This window comes from Camelus ferus, chromosome 2, assembly GCF_009834535.1.
Source record: "Camelus ferus isolate YT-003-E chromosome 2, BCGSAC_Cfer_1.0, whole genome shotgun sequence".
NCBI classification, from domain to species: domain Eukaryota; kingdom Metazoa; phylum Chordata; class Mammalia; order Artiodactyla; family Camelidae; genus Camelus; species Camelus ferus.
The window spans coordinates 17,606,997-17,631,369 of NC_045697.1; the positions used below are offsets into that span (position 1 = coordinate 17,606,997).

Below are 24,373 nucleotides of genomic sequence, written 5' to 3' on the forward strand. Positions count from 1 at the left end.
CTCTTCAATAAGTCTGGGAGGTTACTATTTAAATAAATGTTTGCTTAATCTTGGCCATTATGCTTCTGCAGCTGCAGCTGGCCCCACTAAGGGGCCATTAGTGGCTCCCTTAATAGCTCCCAGGTTCTGACTCCTTGAGCCTAAATGTCTCCATCTATAAATTGGGGGGTGCTCTCACCTTCCCGGCAAACATCGTTGCAAGGATCCGAAGCGCTTATAAGCAGGAAGCAGGAGTGCTCAGAATGAATTTACTGTTATTATGATTTTGGGGGGGGTTCCTGCAGGCTGAACCCTGGATTTCTTCCCAGCTTCCCTGGTGTAACAGTAAAATCGTACTGTTCAAAGTGTTATAAAAAGAAACATCTCAAAACACTCGAGATATTTGAAGGAAGTTTTGGGTTCTGAGCATCAAACCAGGACGCATGTACAAAGTTGCTCTGATTTGTGGTCACTGGGGACAATAATAAGATTGACCAAGAAAACGTTTCTCCTGAAGTAAAAGGCTGCCTCCCATCCCACAGAGGGCCACTCTGTGCTCTGATTTCTCCAGGGTTGTCATCCTGGCACATGTCACCATCTAAATAAGCCATGACTTTTTAAGGGAAAAAAGCAAAGGCTCCCTCCTGGACCAGGAGGAATACCTCCCACAGTACATTGACTTGAAATCAAAACAGGGGAAGACAAAGATGTGTTTGATTGTTTATTCAAGGAAGAGTTTGCAAGGGGGAAAATGCGTTGCCGTGACCCCAAAGAATCCCGTCTTAGAAAAATATTAACCCAAGATAATTTAAATTCCCCTTTATCTCCTTTGGAGGAACTGCTTGTTTAGCAAAAGAAAAATATTTAAAGGGTCGTCTGAGATCTTTCGGTGATCTCGCACTGCACTGAAGAGAGGTGCTCTGTGTACAGTTCTGCCTGGAGTATCAAGAAGAAATTTTCATTTCAATATCCCATGAGAAGCTATTAGCGAAATCACTGTTGTCACGATTTCTCCACAGCTTTTTTAACGGATGATTTGCCATTGGAAATTGAGTTGTTTTAAAAAGGATTCTAAGTTCTAAAAGACAGCCTCAACAACCATTATTTCTAGAACTACAAACATGAAAGTTCTGTCCTGTCCTGTGAGGAGGAGACAATAAAGGAGGAAGATATTATGGCCAGATATTCGGTGTCATGAGAGAGAACCCTGGCTTAACAGGTAAAGACTCCTAGCTCAGTTTCTGGTTCTCAGCCACTTCTAAGCAGAGGACTTTGGATAAAGCACTTCATCTCTGAGCTTCCAAAATGGGTTGGATTAAATATTGTCTATGCTTTTTCCTTGCTCAGTCAGCCTACGAGTCAAATCTGGAACAAAACCCTGAACTAGAACATTGAACTACAAGTCAACAGATCTGGGTTTTTCAGTCCTACTCAATTAACCTGCTGTGTGACCATAGGAAAAGTAAAAAAAAAAATAGCCAACACCCACTGAGCACTCACCGAGTACAAGGCAACAAGCGTTAGAAGCATCATCACACCAATTCCTCATAAAAACTTTATGAACATATCTCATTATTATGTTCATTTTGGAGAGGAGGAAATTGAGTCTCAGAAAGGTTACACAACTTGCCTAAGGTCAGCCAGCCAGTAAGTGGAAGTATTAACTTTGAATCCATATAATTGGATGTCAGAACCCGAGCTTTTATCTACTGCCAACCATGACGCTGCCTTGAGACTTTATGAGAGACCTAACTTGCCAGTGTGACCTCAGAAGACAGCCGGGAGGTGACACACGTGCACAGACACCTACGTTCATGCATGTGTCCACACGTGGTCTCTGAAAAGTACAAAACATCGCAAAGACTGAAGACGGGGTATTTCTACTTATATTTGAGAAGAACCCTCAATACATTTACAGTCAGCTTGAGCGACTACAACAAAATGCCAGAGACTGGGGGGCTTAGAAACAACAGACATTTATTTCCCATAGTTTCAGAGGCTGGAGATCTGAGATCAGGGTGCCGGCACAGTCAGGCTCTGGGGAGGGCCCTCTTCCAGGCCGCACATCTCTTGTTTCCTCACATGACGGAGAACAGAACAGAGAAGCCAAGTTCCTCGTGACTCTTACAAGGGCCCTGAAGCCCATCATGAAGACTCCACCCTCATGAGCTCATCCCTCCCAAACTACCTCCCAGAAGCCCTACCTCCTCATAACATCACCCTGAGGAGTAGGGTTTCAACATACGAATTTGGGGGACATAAACATTCCTCCATAACACAGTGATCACAGTAACCTCTCCTTCTGAGCTGAGACATGAACAGGGAAAGAGTCTGTAGAAATTCCTCCTTCAGCTCAAGAAACGGGAGCCACAGCTCCAAGGCCGACAGGCAACGAGGTGCTCAATGCGGCATCTTCTCCTCTTCCAATATGTGGATCCACTGACCCCCGTGTACCATCTGTTACCCCGGCAGCTGGTTCCCGTTTCGTGCCTTCTGCTCACACAAGGTACATTCACTTTGCAGCTGGAGGGGTAAATACTTCACCTACTGTTTGCCTCTGGGATAAATACGCGATGTAAGGCGATACTAGGTCAGGGTGCACGCTTCTACCCTCTCTTTCTGCTGATGAACAAGTGAAGAAGGTAACTGCGCCTCTCCCTTCCAGTACTGGCACATGGATGCCAAAGCAGTCTGCTTCTGGCCAAATGGAAAGTTGCACTGTAACCAGTGCATGCAAATTTAAGGGTGCATTTTCTTCCCCACACTGAGCTAATGAAGAGGGCATCTTAGCACCTGCCCCCATCCAAAAACCATCACATGCCTTTATAAATAACTAAAGGTAAATAACACTTGAAAACATGTCTTTTAAACAGGTAAGATTATTTTTCCAAATACTGGAGCTATTTTCCCTCACTGTTTATCAAGACATTTCTTCCATTGCTCGGCCAGAATTCCTCCCTTGACTTTGGCCTCTAGTTTTCCTCTCCATAGCACCTATTACCATTTAACATCCTATATACTTTAATCGTTTTGCTTATTGTCTGCTCAGAGCACCCCTACCAGAATTAAGATGACTATACTATTAATCATCCAAACCAAGACAATCTGGAGTGCGAAAGGGGCACTAAAACAAACCATGCCGGGACAAGAGGCGAAACCAACCCTGAGGTCACCCAAAGTCTGGTCACCCAAACTGCAATGCAAGGTCCACACCCTCAGGGATCTGGGTCTGACTTTTTTCACCCTATGTCCCTAGTGTCTAATTAGCACAGGACACCCATGAGGTGTTCAATATTTACCGAGTCATGCTGGCTCCCAGCATGAGCTCTGAGTGGACTGCAGGACTTTGAACTCTGGCTCTGTCAACAATTACGTTATTCCCCTTGTGTAATTGACTTGCCTGCCACAGGCCTTGATTTCCTCATTTGTCTGATGGCCCCCACCTCCCATGGCTGTGTGAAGATTCAATGGGATCGTCCACAGTGTGATGCTGGGCACAAGGGCCGACACTCAAGAATGTGCACTCAAAACTACTGGCTGCTATGGTTATCACTTGTCACCCCAAGACTGTCTTAAGAAGGTGTCCAAAGCAGATGGTTAAGGCTCGGTCTACCCATCTCTTCAACATGACAACAGCAGAAGCTGCCTGGCATCTATAGGATGCCTGGCCACACCCGTCTGACCCTGAAATGGGCCCCTAGCCTGAGCCTGGCCTGGGAGAACTCTCCTCTGGGACCAGGGAGCAGCTTTCTTCTAGTGGTCCAAGATGTGGCGTCTGCAGCTCTCATGTGGTCAGCAGCCACGCTTCCCATTCCACAGAGAAGACAGGTCCACAAAAAGAAATTACAGCTGACACAGAGAATGCTGAGGGCAGAGGAGAGACCTGGGGGCACCTGAGCCCTGGTGGCAGCTGGTCCTGAGGTCTGGCTGCAATTCTGTCCCACTAGGTGGCTATTCAACCAACCTTTCTGAGGCCCTTTGAGCCAAGAACTTCCTCTTTGGCCCCAACTATTTCAAGCTGCCGAGTATAAATAAAAAGGGTCCCGGTGCTGAAGACTCTACCTGCATTATCTCATTTATTCCTTACAGCCACACTATATGGTGGGCACCATGTTTACTCCCACTTTGTGGATGAGAATGCTGAGACTCACACACCCAAAAGACTCTTCCCAAGGCCACACAATTAGTTTGGTGGGTGTCACTGCTCACTCCCGAATCCCTTCTATCCTGGTGATTAAGACAGTTAATGTATAGTACCCCCTTGGTGAATGTTAGTAAGCCAGAAAGGGGAGCACATCCTATACTGGCCCAATCAGACCAGAGGGAAGGACTTATATTCCATGGCTGGGTGTTTTGCCTCTTCTGTTTGGGGAACCAGCCTTTAGAAGAAAGCTGATGTTAAGTTCAAGAGGAAGCTGACGTTAAAATTGGCGCAGCGATAGAGTCGTCAGATAAAATACAGGCTTCCCAGTTCCATCTGAATTGTAGATAAATAACCATTAATGTTTAAGCATAAGTATGCACTGAATATTGCATGGGACATACTCTTATACTTAAAAAGTATTCATTGTCTACCTGAAATTCAAATTCACCAGGGTATCCTGTATTTTTATTTGCCAAGTGTGGTACAGAGGGGAGAACAAGTCATGATGACTGTGCAGCATCTAAGGCCCGCACCACCTCTCAGCTTCTGGTTATGCGAGGGCATCGATCCCTTTATTGTTTAAGAAGTTTCGAACGTCTATCACTTGCACCCCAATCCTTCCTATGTCATGCAGCAAGGCACTGGCTCTAACCCAGGCAGGAAGGATGCAGAGCCCAAGCTCACATCACCACACTAAATCCTAAAGGGACAGAAACTAAATGCCGTATTGAAAGCTACAAAGCCAGTGCTTAGGACATTGAACTCGGTTTTTTTTTTTTAGAGCTGTAAAAATGCAGCTTGACAGACTTACTGGAATTCATCAGATTCTCTCCAGTCAATGTAAATTTTTTATTAGAAAGTCACGGAAAGTGAATTCACTTACACTGTAAAACTCCTTCATGAATACTAACAAATTCTAAAATCACCAAAGATGATGGCACAGAGCCACCCAAAAAACAAAAACAGCTAGCAATTCCAGATGAAGGATCCCAATTGTTAAACATTTATGATAAATTTCCATGTCATTTTGTTTGGAAAAAGAAGACCATCGATTAGTTCCACAGAAAAATTTGACTTTAGATCAAAACTCGAGCATAACAAAATAATCAAACAGAATAGGAAGGGAATGTGGGAGTGAGTAGAACTGAATGACTGAAAGGGTAACCACAGGACCAAGTTGCTGTTTAAGGGTAAATGTCGTGTGTGTGTGTGTGTGTGTCTGGGACATAGTTTACTCAGCATCAAAAATCACAAGGTAATGGATCTAAGGAGTTTATATGCTGTGCCAAGTATGTGATCAATGAACAAAAACAGGTTGTTGAGTTAGCCATTACAGCTATGAAGCCAGCAACAATTCCTGTATCTACCAGTGTTGAAGCCCTGCTCTGGTGCAGAGGCTTTTCCACAACATGGAACACGCAGGGCTGACATCACCATCTTCCAGGCTCCCTTCAACCCCTAAAAGTCTACAAGCTACATCAGTATAGAACAACTGTGAAGTTGAGGAAAGCTGCAACAAAGGTACCTTTGGAAAAAGCAATTATATACATGTGTGTGTATATATGTATATGTATATATGCATGCAACTGGATTAAAAAAATTAAACGTACAATATTCCTGGATGTAATGTTATGGAAATGTTTACTGTTCTAAAATTAATCTATAAATTTAACAGAATCCCAATCAAAATATCAACAGGTTGGGTTTTTTTTTTTTTTTTTTTTTGCAGGGAGTGGGATCAGGGGAAGACTTGATAAAATATTTGTTAGTTATATCTGAAAAAAGTAATAAGAAACATCTGAAAAGAAAGAGCAAGGGGAAGGAGTCTAGCTCAAACAGGTATTAAAAGTATTATAAAGTATAAGCAGAATAATGTGGTACAATCATAGGACGAAACAGGGAGCTCAGTGGACAGAACAAAAAGTCCAGAAACAGATTCATATACATATATATACGCACACACATATGAGTGTGTGTTCATTGATAAAAGTGGGCATCTAAAATCTGTGGGGAGAAAATGAATTCATCAATAAGCAATGTTGGTTACCATTTAGGAGAAAAGACATAAATGGCTCAGGAGTTTTGCTGGTAAGATGGCTTTTAAAAGTCTGAAGTGGCAGAAGTGACTGGCAGAACAGTGTCCACCCACGAAACGGTAAGCTGAAGTCCTACAGCCTCGAGCTCTCAGCTTGTGGTTTCCCCACAGAATTCCCAACAAGAAAGGGAACGCAGTCAAGCGGTGTGCCCTCCTCCGCTGTGTTGGACTTCACTGGGTTCCCTTCATCCCAGCCCATCCCATTTCTCTACCACCCACTCCCCCAAGTAATACAAAAGGATTCTGGGAAATTAAAAGATTTCTCTACCCATTTTGGGGTTCCCTGATTCCCCAGTTGTTGTAAGGCATCAATACAAACATCCTGAGAGCTCTCAAAGATCAGAAATAAGTCTTACCTGTTTCCTCTTTTCAGGGGGAAGTGATGGATCGCCATCCTACAAAGAAATCAATGTTACATTAAAAAAAAATTAGGTGTGCTTAGATTCAAAGAATGGAAGCAAACTATGAATTAAATTTAGACCCTCCCCTCCCGCACCCCCTGCAGCTAGTAATGTGTTGAACCAAACTCTAATATACTTGAAAACATTTTAACTCTAAACTGAACCAGAGTTATTTTGGGAAAACCTCTAAGGAATCAATTTCCAGTTAGGACCAAATCTATGTATTTTCTAAAACTATGTGAGCCAAATAAATAAATAAACTAGATTTATCAAAATTACTTTTGAGCAGAGCCTAAGCTGAAATAATATTTCATTTGGTTTGAGTTGGGTTCCTCTTTTTAATAGTTAGATCCAAAGAAATACTACTGGACACACCCCCACACACAAGCGTACACCTACCCACACACAAGCAGACACACCCCCACACACAAACTCACACACCTCCACACACATGCCCCCCCACACAAACACACACCCACACACACAAACACACATACACCCACATACAAGCAGACACACCCCCCACACACACCCACACACACACACACACACAAGCACACACCCACACACAAGCGTACACACACCCACACACGAGCAGATACACCCACACACACACAACCCCCCCACACAAACACACACACCCACAGACAAGCAGACACACCCCTACACACACACACAAACACACATACACCCACATACAAGCAGACACACACCCACAAACACACACACCCACATACACAAATACACCCCCCCACACACACACAAGCAGACACACACCCACACACAAACGCACACACACACACTTGAGGTTTCTCTATGTGCAGAACAATTTGGGGATGGGGTAGGGATAAGATATGCTCAAAATTAAGGAAAATTAACTGGGAGCTGCTAGTCCTATCCGAGTTTTTGTCTTAAAAAGATTCAGTTCCTCTCCATCGTGTGTCACCTGGGAGTACATAAATACCTCAGGTGGATGATAAACGCTCAGAAACTGAGCGCTCCTCTATCTGACGGCGTTTACGTATGTCAGCACGATTTTAACCTGAGGAATCTTCTACTGGATTTCTATTCCAGGACAGTTCAGTGACCCCAGCACAGACAGTTAAACGTAAGCAGTAGTGTCAGCACTTAAACAAGAGGCAGCATCCGTGAGGAAAAAAGAAGCAAGGACGCAAAATAGCACCAGGCAGTTGGGATCCTCCAGTATAATTTGCATCCTTAAAGATCTTGCCATCTGAAAACTAGAGAAAATCGAATTGCCCAGGAAGGGGAAAGGTTTAAAAATTACGGAAATATTACTATGCAACTGCTTTTTAAATTGAGTTAAATCTCTATGTACGGCCTAGGGAGATGTCCAAAACAAAGTGCTGAGTGAAAAGAGCAAGTTGTAGAACAACATTTATATAATGCTGTCCAATAGAACTCTCTGCAATGAGGGGAATGTCCTAAACTAACTGTCCAACATAGCAGCCGCCACGGAAATGTTCTGTTATCAACACAACCCCAGACGGTTGCCACCAGCCATCTATGGCGACTGAGTGAATAAGTGAGACTGAGTGTTCAGTTTTATTTAATTCTTACTAATTTAAAATGAAATTTAAATAACCGCATGCAGCTAGTGGCTTCTGTACTAGTGCGGATTTAGAATACAAATCCTCTCTAAAAACTCCGTATAATTAATTAACAAGTCAACAGGCATACAAACACATCCGGATACGTGTGTATGTTCACAGGCACCAGAGCAAGCAGCCTATCAACTAGGGAGTGGGTTGGACTCTGGAGGAAACAAGGGTGAGGATTTTCACTTCTTAATTTTTCCGCTTTGGAACTGTTCTAAACCAATCTTCTTTTGAAGAAGCCGCGTGAACAAGGCTCCTCCTTCTATCTGGAGGAGGGAACAGGGGCGTCACCATGACATCGTACATACGATCAGCTCGCGGTACTTCTTCTTCAGGGACTGGTGGCGCTCCCGAAGCTGATTGGCCATGAGCTTGTACTGGTCCCTTTCCTGCTGGCATGTGTCCAGCTCCTTGGAGAGGATCAGCAGGGCTTCCTTCTTACTCTCCAGCTTCCTTTTGCACACCAGGTACTGCAGGACAAACAGAGGCACACTACGGCTCAGAAACGTCAACAGGTCCCCTCTGTTTCACACGCGCTGGAGTTCACACAGCCAGCGGGGCTGGTTTTGTTTCATTTTATTGCCTTTTTCATTTTCAGAGGTCATATACCCAGAGACATTTGTCAGTCAATGACATATGAGCCCAAAGGCTGCTACAGTATCTGGTATATTCATCTCATGACAGAACCAAGACCTTGGATGTTCATGAACTTTGGCCAACTGGGAAAGGGAAAATACCTTAACTGATGAATAAGTTAAAAAGCAGAATCCTTTTAAACAATTACAGAGATAAAGAAATAAATTGATAGACCCCAAATTTTGTTTAAAAAGGGATCTATACATCCAGATAAGATTACATAAAATTCTGTTAAATTTTTATCAAACGATATGATGCAGAAAGATTTAATAAACATTTTGTATATTACTAACAGTTACCTCTTGGTAGCAAAATTATTTGCATTTTTTTTAATGTTTTATACTTGTCAGTGTTTTCTAAATTTTTTAGAATAAGCCTATGGTGGCTTCTATAATTAAAAAAAATACCAACCATATAATAAAAAATAATTTAATTGAGCCATAAATCACTGCTATAGATTGCACCTGCCCATGCAACCCAGCAGACATTTTCTCACTTGAGAATTTTTATCCACTAAACTCGGTCAAGATGTGTACATCTTCTGTGATTCCAGTGAAGACACCCACCACCAGAGACCAATTTTCTGAGCTAAGTATTTTAGCCGCACTCTGAATTATCCCCCCAAAGTCAGGTGTACCTTGCTGGAACTCTTCCTCAGAGTCAACAGGATATCTTTGTCCCTCCTTCTTCCCACCGCCCCTGCCCCCAATGTGACCCACCCTCCCCTGACAATCACCCATCACGTGGGTCAGCGTGAGCCCGACTGGGACTCTGTACTTTTATTGGCTCTATTGCACCGTCTGGTGTTATTCACATATGTGAAATGTGGCACTAAATACCTTTTGAATTTGCCCCGTAAAAGACCAAATTCAGAGCATTCATGAAAACAATTTATAGTTTCATTATCCACTCTGACATGAGCACTTTGTCATTATGGACGCTCACACAAAGCAGAGACAGGATCAGCACTCCCATACCATTCGAGTCAATGCTCTTTTATGGACAAAAAGCATTACTCATATATAGTGCTTGCTTGGAACTGACTTTGTTAAGTTCAATTTTAAATAAATGAAAGGGGAAAAAAGAGAGTTTTGTGCATTAGCACAATTTTTTTTCTTAAAAAAAAAGTAATTGCTTAGCTTCAAAAACAAAGGAGAAAGAAAAAGCCATTCTGAGACAGATTTGAGTTCTAAGAGAGGACACTTCCACCTTGCATGAATCTTATTTCTGGCAGTAATGAGGTTGGAATCTTGCCTTAAAACGTCCTGGATTTTAAGACTTTGACACAGTCTTCGTGGAGGAAAACGGTTCTGTTGCCACAGTGATTTCTCAAGAGTAAAATCCCCAATGAGTAAATATCAGAGGAGAGTAGCTCAAAAATCTGAACTGCAATGTCCTAAGGGAGGTATTGAGACTTCACAGGAAAAAATGCCATTTACACACAGTTTAACAGATCTGCCCTTGTACCTTCAGGTCTTTGCCCATGATCCACCTCGGTCAGCAGGGCTATTGGTATGGGTGGCGCAAAGACGGCCACTTTTGTCCCTTCAATTTATCAGATCGAAATCTGAGGCCCCAAAGATATTCCGTGTCTTCTGACTTCGGGGAAGAAAATTGCAGTCATGTGGAGATGTTGTAACGTGGGGCCGGCAAGATCAGAGTCACATCCAGTCTACTAGAAGGGGACAGGTAAGAGCCACCACGTACTGGCAGAGTGGAATCCCTGACCTTGAACTGCAATCTGTTAGGGTCCAAGAGAGAACCCATTTTTCTCTGATAGCAGGTCCAAATAGGGCCTTGGAAGCTGTGAAAAGGTCAGTAATGGGCCTCCATTCCCTCTGGGTCTAAGATTCCTGGTAGAAAACAGGCAGAGAAGACTCTGCTAAGACCCAGGGACCCAGGTTTTGGGGAAGAGAAATGTTGCTGTTCGGCTCTCCTTGGGGCATGGAAAACGGGACAACGAGAAGCTGCCTCAAAGGATAAGAAACTCATTCTGTAAAGAAGATGAAGCTACACCAAAAAAAGGGTGGTCTTCAGAGAGTCACTGCTGGGCTGTTCTTTCTTCTGCTTACTACGGCCTAGAACAGGGAATTTCAAATGCGTTATTCCATGTCATTTATTTTTATCAGTGGAACACACCTTAGGCTAAAACCTCATTTATAAAACAGCTCAAAGTGGTGCTGTTCTGGCTAAAGGCGGGACACCTCCTATACGGTCCTGCCACTCTGGTGTGGCAGCATCAACCAGGAACCCTGCTCTACATCACCCTGGAAAGCACCCTGCTTGTTTGTGAAAATGCAGATTCTTGGGCCCCAGCTCAGACTGCTCACCCCTAGCCCACACACTGCCTGAACCATCAGTCTCTGGTGGCTGGCTCCGAAATCTGCACTGTTAGCACAGGGCAGAGGCTCATTCTTACCCCATCTATACTTTGAAAACCCAGGCTCTGGAGGCCTCCAGCTTCAAAGAGTCTTAAAAGTTAGAAACAACTAAAATAATCTGGAGGGACTGAAAGGCCAGCGGCAGCCTAGAGGTTCAGGGCCGGGCTCAGTCTCAGAGCCAGTCCAGGGTTGTCTGTGCCACTTCTTGTAGCAGGAGGGGTTCTGAACATGTACAAGCACCGACTATATTTTACCATCTGGCTAAAGATCCTACATACGCAGTCTCATTAAAATATCAGTAGGAAACTCTGGGAGGTGTGCGTGTGTGTAACTGGGGAACAGGATGGAATTTCTTGTTCTTATTCTAAAATAGTGGTAGTTAAGTCCCTGTGGTGGCAACTGTTCAACTGTCCCATTTCCTATCCCTCCAATTGGTAACAAACAACAACAAAAAAAAACTCGAAGGAAAGAAAAAGGTGCTGAAGAGCCTCCTCCATTGGCAGCTCTGAACAACCAGCGAGTGCCTGGACCAGCCTCAGCCTTAGGAGGGAGCAGAAATAGAACAGAAAGTGAGACAAGCCAAGTGACTGTGCTTGGGGTGTTTCTGCTTCTAGAGGAGGATGAATAAGTGCAGACGATGGAGTAGGCGCGGCAGAAAATCACCAAGCAGAGTCAGGAGGCCTCCGTCCAGATGCAGGGCTAGCCATGGGCTCATCATGAACGGGCGGAACCCTGGGAAAGCCACGGGATGCAAGGAACAAAACACTGCCTGGACCTCAGATTACACACTTGGAAAATGAGTGGGTTCCCGGGGTGCCCTCCAGCTTGAGGAAACCACGATTTTAACATCCCATCCAATATCACTGGGATGCTGGGTGCCGGGGAAAACGCTAGGGGGAGGGGCTCCAGTGAGGGAGGTATGAGTCACTTCGAGCACCCAGAAATTGCTTCCTCTGCCTGGTCTAGGGTAGAGCCGGCTCAATGATTTTTAAAGGTCACCTGCAGCAGTGGCAGTTCAGAATCTCCAGACAGCGATGGCTTCAGGACAGCCACCTGGTTGGAAAGGGGGCTGGGGCTGAGGCTGTGTTTGCAATGACAATTTACAACAGAGTGAGAAAAGGCTAGATGTCTGTGTGGTCAACATTAGTGCCTCTCCTCAGTATTTCCAGGTCTCCTTTCCTTCCAGGCACTTGGTAGGACTATCCCTCCCCATTGCTTTGGAGTAAGGCAGAGCCATGTGACTTGCATTAATCCAGTAAAAGGGGACTGGAAGGGATGTGAGTCACTTCTGGGATAGAAGCTCCTAGGAGTCAAGGTATGAATTGCCAAGCTTTCTCCTTTCCTACTGTAACATCTGGGGAGGCATGTGTTGCTCTGGAGGTGCAGTAAGAACAAAACAGCCCAGAGTGTAGAGTTGACATGACTAGACAGTTGCCCTGAAGAGTCATTTGGATCCACAGAAATTTGCATGACTCAGAAATAAAATTTTGTACAGGTGCAAAGGTACCTTTGGTAAGGTACAAAGACTTACGGGGTGTTTGTTACCAGAGCATAACTTAGCCTATCCTGACTAATACAATCCATAGCAAAGAATGTGAGGATAGGGACACTGGTGGAGACCATATCTGCCCCTGCTCTGTGCTTCTGCTCAGTTGCCACCATGATGAAGAAGATTAACATCATCACCATTATTATTACTAGTAACAACAACAAAAACCAAAGGTGAGTGGCAAATGCTTTCCATCTATGAGCTCCTTTAATCCTCACAGCAACACAAGGAGGTTACTGTGTTATTATCATGGACATTTTCTACATGAGAAAATGACTGCTTAAATTGAAGAGTTTATATATAACATGCCAAGGGTTTGGCAGAGCCAGAATTTGAACACAGAGTTTGGTACAGCCAAGCCTTGGAACCCCAATTCCTGACAAATGAAGCCTTCTGTGAGAAAAAAAATCAGAATATTCCTGGACTCAGTTACTACATCCAGTTGGTATTTTCAGCATAAGGAAGCTAAGAAAGGGGAATTTTGAATTTGTCTACTTTTTATACCTAGAATTTCTTTAACCATCGTCTTCTAAAACTAGTGGATCTGCCTCCTCTTTTCTCAGAGCAAGGCCTGAAGGAAGAAGGAAAGAAACCAAAGAATCCACAAGCATCTCCCCTCTACTCCTCGTAAGGGACAAGTAGAGGCAATAAGCTTTCCATCCACTTAAAAGAAATGGGGTAAAACTAGAGGCTGTTTTTGCAAAAGCAGCTTGGTCGTAACAAGAGTTTTCTATAAGCTGTAGTCGATCTCGATCATTCATTCAACAAATATTTTCTGGGTGCCCTCCGTGTGTTAGGCACTGAGCCAAGCATTTGGTCTCCTAAACAGATAAATGGTCCTAGGGATTCTGAAATGGAAAACACGATATCTGGATAACAAAAACGTTATTTCCACAATTCCTTATGGGTTTTTCTGAAACCCTAAAAGTTTTGAAAATTAAAAATGCGTTCACATCTCGTTAGTGACCTCAGGTGAGATGAGGATTTTTACCAGTCTTTGTGCCACAGACTGTGAATATTCATGCATTTGCTGAAGACAAATCAATGTGTTTGATTACCAGCTGCTGCCCACAACTCTACGGGGGACGGTACAGAATACACCGTACTCTTACTGCATTTCCTTTCAGATGCCGAAGACTCCTGCATCCGAAACACATCTGGAGCCTGAGGATTTTGAATAGGGAACTTGATTTTTATTTGAAAATCACCCTTGCAAATCTCTGCATAGTCTCTTGGACACATGTGTGACTAAAATCAAATCTTTCTCAAACGGTAATTGTCCAGAACCTAAGAATGTATTAGATTTTTGACTTCTTTGTGTATGCCAGAAAAACACTAAAAGCATGTTACATACAATCAATGTGCAAGCTGCCATAATGCTTACATTAGTGCCTATTCCCCTAGCCTTGTAACGTCTTCATTCTTGAGAATTAGCATGAATGCTGGAGCAGGGACAAAACTTCCAGATAACCCAAGTGACCTGCCCAGTTGCAAAGAACAAGGTTCCCAGGGGTCAGCATCTTCCATAATGATGTCTTCCAAGTTGTGGGTCACGATACATTAGCCTGGGGAGTGAAATCAATTCAATTGCAACCCTCATTTTCTTAAAACAAACAAACAAACAAACAAAAAAACAGAACAGAACAGAACAGAAACCAGCATGAATCCCATGCAATGAAAGTAAGTGTGGTTTCATGAAACTTCTCTTTTTGAATATGTGTGTAGGAATAAACACACATATGTGCCCGTTTTCACACATTTATTGTGGATTGCCATTTTAAAAGTTTGAAACTGTTCTTCTATAATAAGCCACTCTGCACATTTATTCATTCATTGAATAGATATTTTAGTGAGAGGCAAGAGTGGGGCTGGGGGGTGGGTGCTGGGCAGGAAAGGAAAGTTGCACAGAAGAGGTGATGCTTGAAATGAGTTTTGAGACATGCATGGGTATAAAAGGTGCCCGAATAAAGGCCATTATGTAACAGAAATAATTAACCAATTCTTTGGGATTGAGGCATCACTCAGATTAATTAACACTTGCCCTGCTCACCTCACTGAGATTACTGTGAGCTTGAAATGAAAGGTACTATGTTAAAATTTGGCTTTGTAAACTTTCTTAAAATTAAAGGCATTCGTTTGACAGCATTTAAAACTTACAGAACATTTTCCCAGAGACTCTCTCATTCGATAGGTGACACTATGGCATGTGGGACAAAAAACAGTCTTCCCCAGTTTACAGACAAGACAGGTGAGATTAATTGTCTTTCCCAGCATCACGTAACTAACAACTACCAGCTCAAACTAGGGCTCTAACGACAAATTCCAGGCTCTTGTTAGTAGTCTATATTGGTAACAAACAAATTATTAGCAATTCCACAAATTACTTCTCTTGGGTTCAAACATATTTTTAACAAGACACTCTCAGAGATAACTGTGTACCTGAAAGCAACGCATCTTCATTCACAGTATTTTGAGACCCTATTTGGAAAACAGGTGGCCCTCCTGGGGACTTTTCAGTCTTACTCCACAGGGCATGGCTGAGGTTAGAGAGGCCACCTACAGTCCTGTTCAGTGGCCAGCCAGCTCCACGTCCCCAAAAGCTCTGGCTAGCCACGTGTCAGGATGACTGGGGTCTTCACCAGCTCAACTCCACAGTTGAGCTGAGTTACCCTATTTTCCAAAGTGCCTTTGAACTCATAATTGTCTAAGTTGTGACTCAGGCCCTCAGATGTGACTTAGGCTCCAAAATCAGGCCTACAAAGAACACACTGGCTTTGCTGTTTCTTAACGTGGGGTCTGTTATCACCTTGTCGAATGCACTCTTGACAGGCAGGGTGCTACCCAGGCAACCAGAGGCACACATGGGTCTGGCCTCAGCCTCCGCAGCTGGTATCAGAATCACAGGAGTGGGTGAGCGGGTCACGTGATCGCCCGACCCCACTGCAGAGGGCTGAGCTGAGCAGGGCACAGGCAAACACCCCACTTTCTGGCCACTCGGGTGGGGCCAAGGGACACACACTGGATTCTCCTTAGGCCTCTCTATTTTTGCCCTTCAGTCAAGGTGTAATTCTGTTTGTCAAGTTTGTGTGTAGTATAGGGACCAGGGACATTTGCTCTCCTCCCTACCCTGTAAAAAGAGGTTTTGTTTTCAGGAAAGGAGGAAACAAATTAGTATTTTTTGAATGTCTGCTATGTGCCAGGCACTGTTAGGAGTAACAATAATGAGAAGACCTTTATTTGATTATAAGGGTAAGTGTGGCAGCCACTGTTTAGTGAACATTAATTACTATTTCCAAATTGTGCAAAGTGCTCTACTTGAAAGATCTCATTTTACCCTGTGAAATAGGTTGTTTGATTAGCCCATTTTAGAGATGAGGACACTACTGCTCTAAGAGGTCAATTTATCCTTCATCATGAAGGTAATAACCAGTACAGCCATACTGCTCTCTGCATATATCTGGTTAGGATCCTTTGGTTGTAGGCAACAGTAACTGACAAAGGAATCTGTTGGAAAGAAACTGGAAATCATAGAATTGGCAGGAAGACAGAGAAGTAAACTTGGAAACAGGTTGGCAGCAAGTCTGGAGGCAGGACCAGGAATTACCAGATCTCAGTGCAAAAAAGTTGAGTCAGAGGCTACTGAACCCGGTAAAAGTGAACTCTGTTGTTTCAGGCTCTGTCTCCCTGCTCAAGTGTGTCGCCAACTGGCCTAAGGCTGATTGTGTGCCATGCTTTGCCGGGGGGCGTACAGGACACCCGGACTGTATCCCTCCAACCTGTCCCTCCAGATTACACCCAGTGGTAATACCCTCCAAATTGGGGTGCTGTTGAGAAAGAGAAATGAACACTGGGAAGTGAGAAACAGCAAATGTTCACCACGTGAGCCCAGGTAGGTCCATTCTACTGAGCTTATTTCTCAACCTTGCTAAGGTTCCCCTTCTAATGCTTCATGAATAAGGGGGGGGGGTATTTAATAACAATTCCTTTTATTTGAACTAACCTCTGAGCCTCCACTAATCATACACAGAAGCACATATACAGTGGTGAAGTTTACGTGGCCGCAGTGCGGCACAGACACCTACCAAATGGAGAAAGGAGAAACCACACACCAGGTGTACTGGGTAATCAGTGAAACATGGACGGATAAACTTGGTAAAATATGCCCAGTTTCTGGCATGTATACTAGATACCATGAAATGCTTTCATTATTTTCTCAAAAATAGATTTCTTTTGAACTGCATTTCAATTATACTTTTTAAAGCAGAGCTCATAGCTCATTTGTTGATGTTAATTCATGCCCACACACCAACACCATGAAGGTGGCCTTGGGTTTCTCACCTTAAGAACTCAAACCTACCGTTTTCACCACTGAGTGGCTTTTATCTACCCATTCACTATTATCTGCAATAAAGCAAGTCATAATTGCTACAAGGAAGATCATAATAGTTAAATGACTATCTGACATACCACATTACTATTTGGATGGCTTTACAACCAGATAACTGCAGAGAGAGATGAAGGTAGCCAGGGTGTCAGGGAGGGGACCTCTCCGCTAAGGGACCCTCTCTGTCAAACAACGACAGTGACTTTTACTGATGGGATCAGGCTAGACTTTATTAGCTGCTGCAAGAACAAGGTTTGCTAATCCAAAAAGGCTTCTCAGACGAAGATAAACACATGTGGCTGAAGAGTTCAAGTTCAGGAATAATTTAGAAACTTCTCCACACCATACTCACTCTTTCTTAGAGCTATTTCCTCCCCAGGTCCCCCTCTACTTTCTACTCTGTTACTGCTCTCTTCCTCCCCTCCCCTCCCTCCTCCACCCAGGAATACCTCATCCCCATCCAATCGGCAGCACCAGGTAAACAGTTTCCAACAATCAGCAAAACCTCTCTAACCTCAAATAAGCTGCTCCCTCCATTCCTGGAACCCCTCCTTTGCACTGCCCCGTAATCTCGAGCTGGGACCAACGTGGCCACCAGGTCTAGTCCAGGTACCAGGTCCATTTGAAAAATCATAAATCAGGTCCTGCCACTCTTCTTTAAAAATGTCGCCTTTAAGAAGAGTGGCAAACAAGAGCCTTTCAATATCTGGCTGCAGTCCACCTCCCTGACTCTTCCTACTCGCCATGTGTCGTGTCTATCAGGTGCCACCTATTGCTACCGCATGCTCACTCTCCATCACCTCTCTCCTTTCTTGTCCTCCCCTGGACCCAGCTCACAAGCCCGCGACTGGGAAGCCCTCTGCCACTCCCGGGCAGAGTAAGAGCTGACTCCTGGTGGCCACACGGCATTCAGGGTGCACCTTGTTTAGAGCCTCACAGCCACGTGCCCACCCGCCTGTCTCCCCACAGACGGAGGCCTCTTTGCAGCCAGAGCCTGACTCATTCACCTTTGCATCTCCAGAGTTAAGCGCAGCTCCTGACCCAGAGTGCTCAAAAAATATTTGAGAAATAAATGATTTCAGTTAACACGAAGCAGAAAAAAATGTATTATATATATATTTATTTATATATGATATTCATAATATATATTTTAGTAAGATAGCCATCAATTTATTATTAAGCCTACATCTGTAAATCCCATTTTAGCATCACGTTTAGGGAAAAAAAGAAGTCCAGTTACAAAAACTCGATGTATATAGAGAGGTCACAGGACAGCTCCCACAGAATCATCAGAATGATATTTGTATTTAACCTCATTCTTATCACTTAAAATGAGCACTTTCCTACATCATCTGGGCATATGTCCATTCACCAGCTGTATCCTTTAAAATCTTGCAGAATCACTGCTCCAGGTAAGCATCCTGGACTGTCACCTGGAGATACATGTATACTCACAACTTCGCCAGATCGAGTGTGGGCATCTGCAGGGTAAGTGCCACGTGGGGCTGACCACACGCTGATGCTTATCTCGCTGAAGTCCTCCAGCCCGCGACAGTCCTGGCAGGACTGCTAACCTTCGTGGGAGTCTTTCTTGTCCATAGCCACACCCCCGTCTCCAACCATACAGCTCCCTGTGCATTTTCACAGCCTTTTAAAAAATCTGTGCTCGCCTCTGTAATTTTTAGATAACATTTCAGCAATTTCAAGTTTGTAACCTAATGATTCTAATGCCATTCTCTAAGATGACTTTTTTTTTTTTTTTTTTTAATGATCTATCCTTCTTGGAGTCACCAGGGCGGTTTCCCCTCTCTGGTATTACTTTCAACAGGCAAACTTTGATTATTTGACTGCCCCAGGGGATGTGCTGAAATTTAAGTTAAGTGAGATTTCAGGTAATTGAAAGAGTTTATAATGTGAACCACAGTAGCTGGGGGGTATGTGAAATTCACTGACAGTCTTGGTTAACTGAAGTTTTGAATAACGAAGGCTGGCCTGAATATCTATTTCAATTCTTTCACTCCTGTTACTTATTTCTCTTTTCCTCCTTCTCCCCATCTTCTCACTCTCCAAAGAGTGTCCCGCTGTCAGGCCTATAAAGATGAGAAAACACAAGGGAAATGACTGGCTTGCCTCCTAGTTGGCCATACATGGGCTAGGAAACCCCCTCGCATTCACTGAAGAGAGCATGTATTTTTAAAAATCATTGCTTGCCTAGAGTGAATTCGCTCTCTCCTCCGTGCTAGGCTGATCCGACCTTGCCTGGGGCCGAGATGCTGAAGGTGGGGCATGCAACTCTGGTTTGTTTCAGGACAGAACACTGAAATTACCCAGGCATCTGAGCCTCTTCCTTTCCATTCAGGTTGCCAAGAGCCTGGGATATGCTGGATACAGGTGACAGCCCATGTCACCAACCCTCACATATGCAATGACAAATTAAAACATATGACAGTCATATGTGGAATACGATGATGGATTCACTGGCTATTCATTATAGGAAAACAATTCGATTCAGTTGCAGAGGGCTCCGCCTGTGGGCTGGGTAGCAGTAAGAAGCCAGCAGAGTATGGACCACATTTTGGTCCAGCATTCTTTAAAAGGTGTGAAAATGCTCTGGCTCTACTTCCCCTTGTCTCAGAAAAGAAATTATAAAAGACCCAGCACTCCCTGATACAGCCCCACTGCATATCTGTCAGCTCTGAGCCTTTCAGATCAGCTCCCAAACACCACGGGCAGAGGGACCGGTGGCAGTGCCTGCACTTTATAGGTGAGGTACTGAGAGGATTAAGGGTGGCACTGGCTCAACTAGAATTGATTCCTGGACCATCCTTTAACAAGAGGGAATTGGGGAGATAAAGAGACAATAGTGTCATTAATAGAAGCAAGATGGCACCTAGGATTTAGAGAAAAGTAAGTTTCACTGCCATCACCTACCACTGGGCCATGAGAATCCACTCACCCATTCTGAGCTTCAGTTTCCTCATTTTACAAAGGATGATATGAACAACCATCATTTTGGAAACTACTCCGTGCCCAAAGATGATTCATCATTTTATGAATATAAATCATTAATCTTTATCACAACTCCAAAAGGTAGACATCATTACCCCCTTTTACAGATAAGGAAGCTGAGGCTCTAAAGGGTTAAAAAAAAAAGCATGCAGCTTGCATGTGGCAAAGGTGAGATTTGAACTCAGTGCTTTCCCCTGCCCTCTCTGCTGCAGTGGCCTGCCTCTGTCACAGAAGAATCTAAGGATTTTATAAGACAATGTATATTTTTAAAAAGCACTCAATAAAGTCTAAAGGCACCAATCTTACTAATTATCATGGTATCAAAAGAATCAAAAGAAGAGTGTCTGTCCTATTCAAAGAAAGAAAACAATCTCCAATCCTAAGTTTGTCAGCAGACCTTGCCTTTCTGAGAAATGTCATCTCCCTGCTGGGATGAACTGTTCCGTAAGAGGGCCAGAGCGCTCAGGATGAAGATTCAACCCAAGATGGAGCATTTTGTGGGAATAGTCCCTGGCTCCTGTCTCTCTGATACTTGAGTCAGGTGCAGATACTCTAAAGCAAGGAGGTGTTCATCCCAGTCTGCCCCCAAAGGCAGTCATCTGCAGCCTAGAGATCTTGAAATCAGCCATGCAAATCTGTCACCATTTTAATTATCCAAGTAAATAGAGCTCTTACCACCATCTGCCAAGGTTTCAACCAATTGCGATCATTAAGCTCCCCCAGTGGTTCTCTCTGGATGAGAACCACGGAGTTATCACTAAAGGGCCACTTGGGCCCCAATTTCCGCCTACAGGATGAAGGTGTCCCCAGCTGAAACTTGTGGCTGGAAGCTGTTTTTTCCCCCTCTCTCTATTCCTCACTCACATTTTTCTGAGCACTGTTAACGTGCTCCTTCAAATTAACTTCATCTTCATCATTCTTACTGTCTTTCCACCAACTCCAGGCAGTACTGATTAGTGAGAAATTTTTCTCCACAAGAACTGTCAGTCCAGAACTCAGCCCCACAGCAAAAAGTTAGGAGGTTTATTCTGGAACATGGGTGGGTGTGCAACCCCAGTGATTCAAATCACCAGAGATTTCAGAGACCAGACTAAATTGTAAATACTTCTTAAGGCGAGGACTCTGTCCAGGTCTGTTTCTCTGGCTGATAACTGTGCAAATGAGCTGATTATGTTAGTGGAAGTCTCCCGTGGGTGACCAGAGTTAATTATGGCTTTCAAGGAAGATGGCAAAATCCTCACTGGCTACAAATCACCAACTGACCACATGGTGATGCTGGAAATAATTTTATTTGCTTTCCTGACAGTCAGTCTGTTCACTTACCCACTACCTCTGTCATCTCCGTTCATCAGGGTAGCATCTGAATGACAATAAAACATGTTGCTCCAGTCTACTCTTCTGCAAGTGCAGAATTAAGACCTGACACTTAAAAAATTCCTTGGGGAAGGACACACAGACATCACTGATGCAGGTAATGTCAAGGTTCGGGCATTTCTCTTTCAGCAAAGAAAATTCAGTGATAATTCAGGATCACTACAGACAGTAGCATCAGATTGCAAATTGCTGAATATATGATCAGTCTGACCACTCCAAAAGGAGATGAAATTTCAGAGGCAGACAGGCCTAAAAGGCTACAGAGGGCAGTGGATATCCTGAGTAAGACCTTGAGCTTGAGACCCAGATATGCTCATGGAAACATCCCTCAAAACACAGATGGGACCCTCTCTACCAGTGACTGTGTACCAGGCAGTGCTCTGGGCACTTTGCACACATTAGCTCATTTGTCCTCACCATGTCCTCTGTGAGGTAGGTACCACTATGATCTCCTATATTCGTATACAGTGCTGGTCAATAAGATGGAAACAGAAGTGTCCTTTGGGATTTCAGGGATGTTTCCTTAAGGAGGTGGGGGGATACACTCCTTTGCCCATCTTCCCCAGTCCTGCAATATATTGGTCCACAAAACGGAAAACCTCACTCTTGGAACGGAGTGGTAGAGTGGAGAAATGGAAGGTACCTGGATCCCCGACAAAAGGTGAGCCACCACATCCACCCAAACTGCCCACCTCCAGAGGTACTGTACATGTGCTGGTTGTTAGCATAACTGATGCCATCTTGGGCCCTTATAGTTTCTTCTGTCCTTTTGCTGACCTTACCCAGGACAATAGTGTGCAGTAAATCACTTCTCTGTCGTCAAAGGCTTTGTAGTTAATAGAAATTGTTTAATAATCAGTAGGATCAAGTGGCCTCTATGCTCTGTTAGTTCCCAAACAATGATGAAAACCTTCCCTGACGTGTTCTCGGTGCCCATGAGACTAGTTATCTATTCATGAATCTTGACTTAGGCACGCACGTCCTGTTTCCAAGCACCTACCCCCATACTCTAGGTTAACTATAAAATTGTCCCAATGGCCCCTCAGTGGTGCAGACTGTATCTGTGAATGCTTCCGGACCATTGTCCCCTGATCCCACTCTGTGAGTAAATCACCCCATTATAAACTGACCCATTTATTATATAGAGCTGCCTGCCTCATTTTTCAGTCTCAAGATGCCTTCTTAGTTTTGTGGGCACTTTTCTTTCCCTCTGTCCTCCAACAACATGAACTAGAAATACAGATAATTCTTATTTAAATCACTGTTATTTCTGGTATTACATTAAAAGTAACCCCAAGTAATATACAGATATGCCCAAACAACTGATTCTGAGGAAATTTCAGAAAGAGAAATTAAGAATACAACTGCATCAAAAAGAATAAAATTAGGAATAAATCTATCTAAGGAAGTAAAAAAAACCATACTTGAAAAACTATAAGACAATGATGAAAGAAACTGAAGATGATGCAAACAGATGGAAAGTTACATCATGTTCATGGACTGGAAGAATTAACATTGTTAAAATGACCATACTATCCAAGGCAATCTACAGATTCAAAGCAAGCTCTATCAAAATACCAGTGGCATTCTTCATAGAATTAAAACAAATAATTCCAAAATTTGTATAGAAACACAAAAGACTCTGAGTAGTCAAAACAATCCTGAGAAAGAAGAACACAGCTGGAGGTATTATGCGCCCTGATTTCAAACTATACTACAAAGCTACATTCATCAAACTGTATGGTATTAGCACAAAAACAGACATATAAATCAATAGAATAGAATAGACAGTCCAGGAATGAACCCACACTTACAGGGGGAATTAATCTATGACAAAGGAGGCAAGACCATACAATAGAGAAAAGACAGCCTGCTCAATAAATGGTGTTGGAAAAATTGGACAGCTACACGCAAAAGAATCAAACTGGAACACTCTCTCACATTATATGCAAAAATAAATTCAAAATGGATTAAAGGCTTAAATACAAGACCTGAAGCCACAAAACTTCTAGAAAGAAGCATAGACAGTACTGTCTTTGACATTAGTTTCAGTAATTTTTTTTTAGATATGTCTCCTCAGGCAAGGAAAATAAAAGCAAAAATAAACAAATGGGACATCAAAATAAAAAGCTTTTGCATATCGAAGGAAACTATCAATGAAACAAACAGGCTACCTACTGAAGGGGAGAAGGTATTTGCAAATGACATATCATTTAAGGGGTTAATATCCACAATATACAAAGAACTCATACAACTCACCATCAAAAAACACAAACAACCAAATTAAAAAAATGGGCAGAGGACATGAATAGACATTTTTCCTAAGAAGACATACAAATGGTCAACAGGTACATGAAAAGATGCTCAATATTACTAATTATCAGGGAAATGCAAATCAAAACCACAATGAGATATGACCTCACACCTGTCAGAATGGCTATTATCAAAAAGACAACAATCAACAAGTGTTGGTGAGGATGGAGAGAAAAGGGAACCCTCATGCACTGCTGGTGGGAATACAAATTGTTGCAGTCACTATAAAAAACACTATAGAGACTCCTCAAAAAGTTAAAAATAGAACTACCATATGATCTAGTAATTTTACTCCTAGGCATTTATCAGAAGAAAATAAAAACACCAATTAGAAAAGATATATGCACCCCATGTTCGTTACAGCATTATTTACAATAGTCAAGATACAGAAACAACCCAAGTGCCCATCAAGAGATGAGTGGGTAAAAAAGATGTGGTACATATATATACAATGGAATATTACTCAGCCATAAAAAGGAATGAAATCTT

The 24,373-nt window shown here is 43.2% G+C and overlaps 1 protein-coding gene across 4 annotated transcripts in view; it reads right to left on the reverse strand.

Moving 5' to 3' along the window:
* CCDC149 (coiled-coil domain containing 149) overlaps nt 1–24,373 on the reverse strand; it is a 96,311-nt gene that overhangs the window by 54,673 nt on the left and 17,265 nt on the right. For all 4 annotated transcript variants that reach the window (XM_032495009.1, XM_032495000.1, XM_032495016.1 and 1 more), the window contains exons 2-3: nt 8,547–8,708; nt 6,575–6,613 (exon numbers count right to left, since the gene is read on the reverse strand). In XM_032495009.1, coding sequence (XP_032350900.1) covers nt 6,575–6,613; nt 8,547–8,708 — 201 coding nt within the window. The remainder of the gene's footprint in view (nt 1–6,574; nt 6,614–8,546; nt 8,709–24,373) is intronic.